At 35.5% G+C, this 13,069-nt stretch overlaps 1 protein-coding gene across 3 annotated transcripts in view; it reads left to right on the forward strand.

Moving 5' to 3' along the window:
* LOC136853005 (proline dehydrogenase 1, mitochondrial-like) overlaps positions 1-13,069 on the forward strand; it is a 110,227-nt gene that overhangs the window by 84,494 nt on the left and 12,664 nt on the right. For all 3 annotated transcript variants that reach the window (XM_067128133.1, XM_067128134.1, XM_067128135.1), the window contains 2 exons: positions 2,267-2,439; positions 8,881-8,945. In XM_067128133.1, the coding sequence (XP_066984234.1) occupies positions 2,267-2,439; positions 8,881-8,945 (238 nt within the window). The remainder of the gene's footprint in view (positions 1-2,266; positions 2,440-8,880; positions 8,946-13,069) is intronic.

Below are 13,069 nucleotides of genomic sequence, written 5' to 3' on the forward strand. Positions count from 1 at the left end.
AATAATTTGAGATGGTTTGATCACGTGGAGAGAATGGAGGACGAAAGGTGAGTGAAAAGTGTATAAGATAATTATATGAAGCGACTGATGTTTTGGAAATGGTGGGCCCGCTTTTTTTTTTATTATTATTATTATTATTATTATTACTTGGTCATTCAGCTGTTATTAAGTGACTCGGATAATTAATAAACTGGAAGAAGAGAGAGAGAGAGGGGGGGGGGAAATAATCGAAGGAAAGAATAAAAGACAATAAAAGAGTAGGCATCAAAAACAGATCAGTAATGAAATAGAAGTGTGATTAGTTAAACAATAACACTTTTTTCTCGATGTCTGTAATGAGGTGCAGGAATCATTAAACGCTCTCTCTCTCTCTCTCTCTCTCTCTCTCTCTCTCTCTCTCTCTCTCTCTCTCTCTCTCTCTCTCTCTCTCTCGTGAAAAAACCCATTCGTTTTCTTTAAAACGTGATTAAATAACAGCTGGATACGAACTCTCATTAAATAGGAGATAATCTAGACAGATTGCAATGAATTTAAATCATTGTTGTGGTATTGGGATTCTATAATTAGGACGGTTCGTTAATGGGCCCTTTTAATTCGGATGTTAATGACCTTATAAAGGGGGAGAGAGAGAGAGAGAGAGAGAGAGAGCGGAAATTGGGACTCCAGTTAAAATTCGAGTAAATGAAATTTCAGTGTTTAGTTCTGTAGAGTCTGTCGATAATATTAGTAAACCTTTGCGTTAATTTTTAAAAATCTATTATATAATTGTTTAGCTCATATAATTAGGTTTACTATCAATTATTCAGTGGTTATAATTGATATCGATAGTATTAGTAAACCTTTGTTAAGTATTTTTTTTTTGGGGGCTAATATCGATTATATAATTTAACTCAAATAATTAGGTTTACCATCAATTATTCAGTGGTTATTAATACCAAAACATCGACTGCCCAAATTTACTTCCAACAGTAATTGATTTTATGTACCACCAGTATTTGGGTCTTACTTTCACTGCAGTATTTCGCAATTATTTCCAACCTGCCTATATTAGCTAGTATTTATTTCTTGACCAGACTCGGCTAATTGATGACTATCATTATACCCTTATTTATTGCTGCTAAGTTTGTGTTTACGCTTTTATAAGTTACCGTATTTGTGAATAAAGCAGAAAGGGTATATTTACGAAAACTGAAAAATCCCGCTATTGAGCCTCCGACTTATTTCCTACTTTTATTTGGTATGTACACATCTTCCTTAATCCCCCCACAACCACCAACCAGTTTCCTCCTCCAACACAAATCCCCTTTAAGGAGATTTGGGGATTTTCATGGAACCGCCTACATGATGTTCCGGCCAGTCGTCCGCAGACATCTTTTGTCTATCTGTGAGAGGTGCTGTCCACGAGAGGAGAATTTGAGTGCTGGTAGGACTAGCAGGCGTCGTTGTTCTGCTTTCTCCTTCTTTTCCTCTCTTTCTCCTCTCTGTGTTCATCCTCTTCCTCTTCTTCCTTCCTCCGCCTCTTCCCTTGAGTCCGAGATTCTTCGCCAGCCTCCCATGGCGCGGAAGGCAGGATTGGCCAAGTTCCTTCCTGACAGGAAAAACTTTTCCATGAATTAGTCATTGTAGGCTCGTCGTGCGAATTCCTCCGAGGGGAGAGTTGTTCTGTCCCCTCTCCCTCTGTGCCTTCTCCCCTCTACTTCTCCCTCTCCCTCCTTGGGACATTCCTTCCTCCAACCCCTCCTTGTCTTCCTCGAGGAGGTAAAAAAAAATAAAAGGTCCCTGTTGAGAAGATTAGCCTCAAATGACCTGGTAATGGTTGTGTCCTGAGAGGTATTTTTTTAGGTGATTTTTTTCTTCCTTCCAAAGAAGTTTCCTTGCCTCATTATCATTAGTATCATCATCATCATTATCATCTCAGTTAATAATACAAGCTATGAATGTGCTTCGTAATGTAACTCGTCTTTGACAACTAACATTTTTGCATTGGCAAGAGTGTGTCGTTTGTGTTATGTTATGTGAATGGGCCATATGCAAACAATATAATTAAATCCCCACACTTCAGGAAAATGAATAATTCTATAGCTATAATAATCTATATTAATAAACAAAAATGCAATGACAAACAAAGTACATTAAGCAACGCGTCTATATTTCCACACAGAATACATAAACATAGAATATAATCTATAAAACACCTTATAATTATAAACCCTATTTCGCCCAAATATCAATCTCTCAATCTCTCTTTCTCCCCTCCCCCCCTCAGGGCCTGCGAGAGTAAGGCTGAAGGCTCGAACACGATGGAGCGCTACACCCCCCAGCGGAAATTCGCTGACAGGCGGTACCAAGTGTCCGGGGCGAGGACGTACTTCTACGTGAACGAAGCCCAATGCGAAAAGAACATGGAGACTTTCATCAATTGTATCGACGCCGTGTCTGGTAAGAGGAGGAGCCTCTGCTTTGGAAAAAAAGAGTATTGGTTCTTAGTTTTAAAAGAGTATTGGTTCTTAGTTTTTTAAGAGTATTGGTTCTTAGTTTTTTAAGAGTATTGATTCTTAGTTCTTTTAAGAGTATTGATTCTTAGTTCTTTTAAGAGTATTGATTCTTAGTTTTTTAAGAGTATTGATTCTTAGTTTTTTAAGAGTATTGGTTCTTAGTTTTTTAAGAGTATTGGTTCTTAGTTTTTTTTAAGCGTATTGGTTCTCATGTCTAAGAGTATTGATTCTTAGTTTTTTTAAGGGTATTGGTTTTCATGTTTTAAGAGTATTGATTCTTATTTCTTTTAAGAATATTGGTTTTCGTGTTTAAGAGTATTGATTCTTAGTTTTTAAGAGTATTGGTTCTCATGTTTAAGAGTATTGATTCTTAGTTTTTTAAGAGTATTGGTTTATGTTTAAGAGTATTGATTCTTAGTTTTTTTAAGAGCATTGATTCTCATGTTTTTAAGAGTTGATTCTTAGTTCTTTTAAGAGTATTGGTTTTCATATTTAAGAGTGTTGATTCTTAGTTCTTTTAAGAGTATTGGTTCTCATGTTTTTTGATTCTCATGTTTTTTTAAGAGTATTGATTCTTAGTCTTTCAAGAGTATTGGTTTTCGTGTTTTTAAGATGATTAATTCTCATGTTTGAAGAGCATTGGGTTTTTAAGAGTGTTGATTCTTGTTTTTTTAGAGTATTGATTCTTAATTTTTCAATAGTATTGATTATCATGTTTAAAGGGTATTTTGTTTTAAGAGTAATGACTTATTTTTTGAGAGCATTGATTCTTATTTTTTATGAATATTGAATCTTAACTTTCACTATTATTGATTCTTATTTTAAGGAGTATTGGTTCTCGGTTTTCAAAGAGTAATGATTCTCGTGTTTTAAGGGGCATTTGTTCTTATATTCTAAAAGTATAGATTCTCGCGTTTTAAGAATATTGATTCTCATTTTATAAGAATTTGAAGAGTTTATTTTCACTTTTTTAATATAGATTCTCCTGTTTTAAAGAGTAATAACTCTAATTTTCAAGAGTTTTGATTATTATTTTAAGAATATTGATTATTTTTTATTAAAAGAGTATTGATTATTTTTTTAAGAGTAATAATGCTTATTTTCAAGAGTATTGATTATTTTTTATTAAGAGTATTGATTATTTTTAAGAGCATTGGTTATTTTTTAAAGAATATTGATTATTTTTTTTTTTAAAGTATTGATTATTTTTAAGAGTATTAAATAATATTTATTAAGAGTATTGATTATTTTTTATTAAGAGTATTGATTATTTTTTATTAAGAGTATTGATTACTTTTTATTAAGAGTAATTTTTTTTTTAAGAGTATTGATTATTTTTTTATTAAGCATATGATTTTAAGTGTATTGATTATTTTTTATTAAGACTATTGATTAATTTTTTTTAGAGTATTATTTTAAGTGTATTGAATATTTTTTTTATTAAGAGTATTGATTATTTTTTATTAAGAGCATTATTTTTATTTAGAGTATTGTTTATTTTTTATTAAGAGTATTATTTTTATTAAGAGTTATTTTTTTATTAAGATTATTGATTCTTATGCCTTAAGAGTATTGAATCTTCTCTCCTAGTTTCTCCTTCAGTGATTAATAGAAATCGCCTCTTTGTTCTTCCTTGTTCCTTATAAAATTACTTTCTTTCCTCTGCTATTCCTTGTGTCATTTTACTTCAAGCGAAGGCGATGGATTCAGGTACTGTATATTAGCATCTTTTCATTGGACAATAGAAATTTGACAGAAATTAAGGACTCAGAAAGACAAGGGAAAATAGAATAGTGTTGTTAGCAAAAGATGATTAGATCCCCTTGCTGTATTGAAATGACAAAAGTCTCAAAAAGGTGGAAATGACAAAATACAAAGATACGATGGGAGAGACGTGCAATTTACAAGCAAGAACAAGACCAAAAGTCATTCCGACATAAAGGAAATGTTAAAAGCAAGCTAAAATATAACTTCAAATTCAGTTCTGCATAAAAGAGAATAACGCCAGGCAGATTGACATCAAGTAACTAATCGATCTAGACTCTCTCTCTCTCTCTCTCTCTCTCTCTCTCTCTCTCTCTCTCTCTCTCTCTCTCTCTCTCTCTCTCTCTCCTCGTAACCAGACCTTCGATGAATGTAATTACCAGTAACCATGCAGGGTTCGCTCCCAAACTGCATACTTGCATTTAGTGCAATTGACGCTAAACTTAGGAAACCAGTTAAATAATTGAGTGAAATTGCTTATGTATATATATATATGTGTGTGTGTATGTATGTATGTATGTATGTATGTATATATATTATATTATATATATATATATATATATATATATATATATATATATATATATATATATATATATATATATTATAAACTCTGGATTAAACTCAGTTATTCAAGTCAAACCACCGAAAGCAATTCTACCTAATTGTTTAACCGGTTTCCAAAGTTTAGCGTCAATTGCACTGATTGCAAGTGTGCAGTTTGGGAGTGGAACTTGCGTGGGTCTTGTTAATTGCATTCATTCAAGGTCCGGATTCACGACACGGAGAGAGAGAGAGTCTAGATCGATTAGTTATTTGATGTAAGTCTGCCTGGCATTAATTTTCTTTCATATGGAACTGATATATATATATATATATATATATATATATATATATATATATATATATATATATATATATAATGTGTGTGTGTTGAAGGGGTGAGAGAGAGTGAATAGAAAAATGTCTGTATATTACAATGGATTCGATTCAAAGCCTATACTACTAAAACTAAACCTTGTCTCCTTAGTTAGATTATTTTTTCAAGACACCATTATCCTCGGATAAGACCACCGCCATTATCACATAATTTCGTGGCCTCATTGCGTTAGATTTACAGAAAAGCAAGTGAGAAAAATCGCTCTTAAATATTGCAAGTCAGAATGAATAAATTAAATCTGTATTACTGACTATTGGAACAGATTAAACGCTATTTACCCCCTCAGGAAAACGTTTGTATAACATTATGACCTTGTGTGTCCTTCCGACTCAGGGAGGCTCTCCTGACCCCCGAGACCACTTCCAGATACATAACATTTCACTCCCAGATACATACGTAACATTCCTACCCCCTGCTTTAGGGGGCTCTGCGGTATACTGCAGTCTCCCCCCACCGTCAACCCCGCTTGGAACGAAAACGGGAGAGTCGTAGAAAACGGGGAAATTTGTTGTGTAAGTTGACAGAGGAAATATGACCGAGATTCTCTGGGCCTATATTTTGGCATATCGACGTGTTTGTCGTTGAATACGAAGGCCAGATGTTATTTTTTTTTACTGACTGGAGGTTCTCTCTCTCTCTCTCTCTCTCTCTCTCTCTCTCTCTCTCTCTCTCTCTCTCTCAGGAATTTAATCTCGCTTTCAAACTCTGGCTACCCAATCTGCATTGCTAATAGATTGTGGAAACACTGATAATGCGGTATATCAGACAAATATATATAGATTCACTTAACTTTATTACGCAATTCGTAATTTATTACGACAAAGTAAATGGAAAAGCCTTATTCACCGCTTAATTTTAGTTTATTGACGTGGAATGGAATCAGATTCTGTATACTATAGGAAAAGCTTAATAACTACAGCTTCTGTTTCAAGTCCCGTAAAATCACTTAACTTTGTTGATGAATATTTTTGAAAAGTGGAACCCATTAGTTGGCAATCAGTTTCCAAAATATCTCTGCAAATAATTTTGTTTTACTTATTCTAGTTTATTTGATAAAACTGACCACTCTTTGAGAGGAGAATGATCGTAAATAAGTTCAGAATTATTAGTTGGATGCTAGTTTCGAAAAACATTCCCTTAAAGTTTAAGATTTAATTACAATTTAATAAATAAATACTACATGGCATCTGCACCACCAGACCGTGACGTAATCACAGGACATTGTATTACAAAATGCTTCACGGTATCAGCTCCCATAATGCACTTCGATCGCAGTCCACCGTCTGCGGTTCGTTGTTGACAGAGAAGCGAGTAATGTCTCTCACATGTTACGCATATTGACGACTTGCCACGCTGCAAACATTCCTGCGTTGACTTCTATTGGTTCTCGGTTTTGGGTTTGGTATTCTCTCTCTCTCTCTCTCTCTCTCTCTCTCTCTCTCTCTCTCCAAGATCTTAGCCAGTTATCTGAAGTTTTAATGGCGTTTATTGAGGTATTTTTATTATTGTGAAAATCTCTCGTTTTGATTGTAAGATTCTTTATAAGTCTCTCTCTCTCTCTCTCTCTCTCTCTCATTACTCAAACTCGGGCCAGGTAACCAGCCATAAGGTTCTTTGAATAATTGACGAAACATCAATTATCTCTGTTCCGTAGTTGCCTAACATTCCCTCTTTTAGTTTTTATAAAAGAAAACTATTGAAAGGGTTTTGTCTGTCCTTCCGCACTTTTTCTGTCCGCCCTCAGATCTTAAAAACTACTGAGGCTAGGGGGCTGCAAATTGGTATGTTACCCGTCCACCGTCCAGTCATCAAACATACCAAATTGCAGCCATTTAGCCTCAGTAGTTTTTACTTTATTTAAGGTTAAAGTTAGCCGTACTCGTGCTTCTGGTAACGATATAGGATAGGCCACCACCGTGCCGTGGTTAAAGTTTCATGGGCCGCAGCCCGTACAGCATTATACCGAGACCACCGAAAGATGGAAATATTTTCGGTGGCCTTGATTATACGTTGTAGCGGCTGTACAGAAAACTGGATTGCGCCGAAGAAAGTAAGGAGCATTTTTTACTTGTTTATTTTATGCAAAGCGAGCAAGAAAGAATGTGAGGAATGTCGATGTCTCAAATGCCCTTCGGTCGACGACAGACTGACCTGATATCCGCTTACGGCACTCGAGAGATTGAACGGAATGGTCGGGCATTCATGAGGTTAAAATTTTATACGTGTATCACATTTTAGGCGCGTGGAGATTGTAAGTTTATAATTCTGTATATGGCATATGAACGTGGGGATGGGTGGGTTTCTCTCTCTCTCTCTCTCTCTCTCTCTCTCTCTATATATATATATATATATATATATATATATATATATATATATATATATATATATATATATATATATATATATATATATATATATATATATACTGTATATACATTACATTTAATTTTTTGTGACAATATCTCGAATTTTGATTTAAAAAAAAAAATTGAACAAAATTCCAGTCACTTGAAATTCAATTAAAACACTCTTAGCTTACGAAAAACAGAAACCCCTTCTCTTATAATTAAACTCCTCATATATCGTAAAAGAAAAACCTGAACTTGACGCCCGCTAGCTCACAGAAAACAAGAAGAAAAAAAATCGGTCTTCTGTCTAAAGTTTCCAAAAACTTTGAGAACTTTTGATGAGTTTTCGATGCTTCTTGCTTGGTGAATCTGAGGAAAAAGAGAGAGAGAAGAGAGAGAGAGAGAGAGAGAGAGAGAGAGAGAGAGAGAAATAAGATCCCATAGGGAGGGATAGTGCCGTCAGTGCAACTCGGGCGCGGTGCACTGTAGGCATTACTAAAGGTTCTTTGCGGCGTCCCTTCGACCCCTAGCTGCAACCCCTTTCATTCCTTTTACTGTACCTCCATTCATAATCTTACCTTCCACCCTCTACTGACAATTGTGGTATAGTGCAAATGCGAGGTTTTTCTACCGTTACACTTTTCAAACCACCTTTACTCCCAGATTTCCTTTCAGCGGTGAATGATTTCATAGGTCCCATCGTTTGGCCTTCTACCCAAATCATACATTCCATTCTTTTCAAAAAAAAAAAAAAAAAGTTATCAGAATTGGAGTTCGATGTTGAAATAATCCCGTGGAGTGGAAACGGGAAGCCATAATTAAGTAAAGCTTTTCGGAAACGAGATATATTAGTGATAATTGTAAAATAGGAAATAGAGATTGAGAAGGGGAAGGTTGATAAGAATCTCCCCTTTGCTTGAGATGATTTTTCCTTGTATTATTAATTTGCTTTGTGGGATTCTAACAGTGGAACAATTTAATTTATATATATGTATATATATATATATATTTATCCTACTGTATATAACATATATATATACATATATATATATATATATATATATATATATATATATATATATATATATATATATATATATATATATATATAAAATAATAATTTCTTTACATTGCGTTTTATATATTCAAATGTTAGTCGAAAAGTCCGTAGAGTTATGTGGCCATTGTACAGACTCAGGAAAAATGTTTAGCAAAACATTTTGCAAACCAATTTACTCAATATTTACCCAACAGTTATCTGTTATGAATTTGACCATTGAAGTTATTGTTGTTATCGATAACCACTTTAACAACAACTCGTTTTATATTGCAGATGCGACGCATGGAACGGGTTTTGCTGCCATCAAGATGACAGCTCTGGGGAGACCTCAGTTATTGGTAAGAGTGAATTATTATTATTATTATTATTATTATTATTATTATTATTATTATTATTATTATTATTATTTGCGTTCTTGGATGTGTGCTGAAACTATATAGAGCACAGATATTTGTTTGTGTGTGAATATATGTAATGGTGTCCTGCCTTTCATTTTTTTTTTATATAATTTATTGTTTTTATGGTGCCTTAAGTCCTTCTTCAACATAATAATTGGATATCCCATTTGTTAAAACCTGTTATTTAATATGTATTTTGTTTAAAACATTAAATTCTGTCATTTGTAAAGCTAACATTAACATTTCTTAAGTACACATTTAATGATGTAATAACACAAATACTTTATCTTCCGGCGAAGAGAACTGTTCCATTACCTTTGTAAATGAAGGATGCCTATAGGTCGGTTCGGGGGTTACGTGACGTCATCGCCTGTAAGCCTAAAAACCTCATGATGTTTTTACAAAGAATTCTCTCTCTCTCTCTCTCTCTCTCTCTCTCTCTCTCTCTCTCTCTCTCTCTCTCTCTCTCTCTCTCTCACCCACCTTGACCTTTATAAATCTGCCTGTCTCATGTTATTGTTATAGAAGGGGTCCATATTTGGTGTATAGCTGAAACTGCCAATAGCATGATGTTGTGACGCCAGTTTTAGTATTCGTAAATCAATCAGTCAATCCAGTAGCATGAAAGGTTAGGTATGCGTGTATGTTTGTATGCACAAGTAAATTGTGAATTGAATAATATAAGGTAAAGGAAGGGAAAGCCAGTTTATGACATATTTGTCAACAATTAGTGGGCATATTAAAGAATTCCTAAAAAAAAAAAATTAGGTACATCTGCTACTAATAATAATTTGAGAGAGAGAGAGAGAGAGAGAGAGAGAGAGAGAGAGAGAGAGAGAGAGAGAGAGAGAGAGAGAGAGAGGCTTATTATACAAAATCTTCCAATTAAAACTAAATATTTTCAAATTAATAAAATTATCTAAAACGTCAAACAACTGGCTAAGATTTGAGAGAGAGAGAGAAAGAATATCTTCGACCTCCTAAAAGAGAAGAAAAGATTTAGTTCTATGGAATAGAATTTTCTGAATCAAATTGCCATTTTCTCTTTATAGGGAAAGATAAATTCTTGAAAATTATATAGTGAGAATGCCAGTTAATTTTCAAAAATTCTACAGCGCCTGAATAGAGAAACAGCCAGAGCCTTTAATGACCATCCGAAATAAATCGCGCCCACCCGCCTACCCACCCACCTCTTCTCGATAACAATCTTATCTCCTTTGAAACCTCTCGCGGCTTTTTCCAAGCCGTTAATTCCATTCCCTGGAGCTCATTCTTCTCTTCTTTTCTCTCTTAGGAGGTCGAAGAATTTCTCTCTCTCTCTCTCTCTCAGCAGAGTCTTAGCCGGTTTTTTGAAGTTTATTTAGACAATTTTATTAATGTGAAAATATCTCGTTTTAATTGGAAGATTTTGTGTAATAAAAGTTTCTCTCTCTCTCTCTCTCTCTCTCTCTCTCTCTCTCTCTCTCTCTCTCTCTCTCTCTCTCTCTCTCTCTCTCTCTCAAATTATTATTATTAGTGGTAGTTTTATCTAACATTTACTATGGAATTCTTTATATTACTAATTTTTGGCAAAACTGATGTCGTTATTTGCCTTTGGTTTCCTATATCTTATATTATTTAATTTATACTTGACTTGTGCATACAAACACACGCACACACGTAACCTTTGGTATTATTGGACGTTTCGACTGTACACCATATAAAGAAGAATCCCTCTGTAAAAGTAACATTAGAACGGCACATTTATATGGGTCACGTAGAGAGAGAGAGAGAGAGATTGTGTTTATGTAACTGTAAATGAATATATATCTTAATTTCGCTCACCAACTACTTTCCTGAGAGAGAGAGAGAGAGAGAGAGAGAGAGAGAGGAGGGGGGGAGGGAATTAAGACATTGTGTTTATGGAACTGTAAACGAATATATATCTTAATTTCCAGTCACCAACTTTGAAGATCCCCAATACTTTTCCCGTTCACTCACCTACTTAGCTCCTCTGTTAATCCTCTTTCGCTCTCCCGGTCTTATCTTCGTTCTTTCAGGTCTATCGCCTCCCAAATTATCATTTGGGCTTTTGTCCAACTCTTCCAGGACCTGAGTGAATTGCCTTTCAGGATCGACTCCCAGACTACACGAGATATCCCTTCAGCCTCCGAAGACACGAGACAATATTTTTCACTCTTTGCAGATTACTTTTCGATATTCTCTCTCTCTCTCTCTCTCTCTCTCTCTCTCTCTCTCTCTCTCTCTCTCCCCAAAGTGCCGAGATCCTAGAATTGTATCTGCTTTTTATGATACACATCTCTTTGGGTTGCTCATCCAATTCTCTGGCTTCAAATGAAGTCAGGGAAAATTTCCTAAATGATGTAGGGAATTTTCCCAGGGTTCATTTGACGTCACTGATTTGGGGATATTACTCGTCCAGTTGCCTATACTCCTTCTACAGAGGGATTTATTTTAAACGTGCTGACACCATTACCGTAAATGAATTTAAAGAACACTGAGCCTGAAGAAGAGTGGTGTCTCAACATTTCCATCGAAAAGCAGCGGTCATCTTGCAGCCGCCTTCGTCATAGCATCGATTCCACCCATCGTTTACTAAAAATAAGTAGTCTTCCCCTGTCACATAACTCCTATAAATCTCCCTGTTTGGAAACCCGCGTTCCGTGTGGCTGCTGCGTTGCCAACTAGCACAATAACTTTATAATCCCCCTCTCTCTCTTCCTTCACGAACATCATTACGAAAGGAGAGTCCTTTTGACCTTCCGTGACCTCCAACCGGCGTGTCCCACATTCGGGCGACGGCGACATACCCGGTAGCAGGCGCAGTTCCCCCTTCAGGAGGGAAAAGAGATTTGTTTTTCAGCTAGGAAGTGTGGGAGTTGATTGTTACCCAACATGTGATTGATAAATGTCATTCCGTAACCTTCCCCAATCAGGAACGATGTTCGAGTTAGCTCAATGTCCCCTTTATACATTAAGGCCTCTGTTTTCCTTTTATTTAACCTTTTGCATACGTCCTGTTGTCGTTCTCGTTTCTTTTATATCTGTGACTCACTGAGGAACATTCAGTGCTCCACTTTAATTGTTTTTATTTACTTATTGACCCACAGAACCGTACTCCTGCTCAGTTTTACTTTCAACTTTCTCCTATCGTAAACACATCAGGTTCTTTCATTGGTCCTTGCAGTTTCTCTTCACCATCCTCAATCCTATTCAATTTTTTTTTACGTCACGTGCAAACGTCAGTCATTGTACTCTCCATTCAAGACGAGTTATTTTATCTGACATTTCTGCATATACATCTGTTGAGCCATTTCTGTGACGCACAAAAGAAGCAGCGGCACACGTAATGTTAAATCTAGTCCCTACGATTCTGCAAAGTTGACCTGCTTAATATTCTTCGTTTGCATAAGTTTTAAATTAATTTCGTCCGCCTTATGTATATGATTTTACGTAGCTCGCAAGCGTCATCTTTTGAAGTCCTCGATGACATCTTTTGGCAATCGAAGAAAAGAATTCCCCCGGAGGGGCAACGATTTTTACAAAGAACACCAGTTCTTTCCCCCTTGCGCCATCTTGAAATGGTGCCAGAGCTCATGGGTTCAGTCGTGTGGCGATGACTGTTGCATGAGCATGCTTTCTCTCTCTCTCTCTCTCTCTCTCTCTCTCTCTCTCTCTCTCTCTCTCTCTCTCTCTCTCTCTGATGAACGATTACGAAAACCGATTATAAGCCAGCCGGTTCTTTTTCCTTAGTTTCTCAAGGGCTTGTGTGGTTGTTGATGTCACAGGAAACGGTTACGTGTGTTTCTTCTCTTCTGCCAAAAAATAAGAGGGCTTTAGGTCATGTATTTATTTATTTATTAACATTTTTGTAGATCTGTTTTGAAATTGGTAGGGTGATCGTTTATTTTTTACAATATTGCACTTCAAACTTCATAGTGACGACTCCTTTGGGTACTGTAATACAACATTAGCGTAGAATGTCCCTGCAATACTTTATCTCCCTTGGACTTCATATCTTTGTTCAATCGATGATGGTAATCAATTTTATCTCATTGATGTAA

This window comes from Macrobrachium rosenbergii, chromosome 26, assembly GCF_040412425.1.
Source record: "Macrobrachium rosenbergii isolate ZJJX-2024 chromosome 26, ASM4041242v1, whole genome shotgun sequence".
NCBI classification, from domain to species: domain Eukaryota; kingdom Metazoa; phylum Arthropoda; class Malacostraca; order Decapoda; family Palaemonidae; genus Macrobrachium; species Macrobrachium rosenbergii.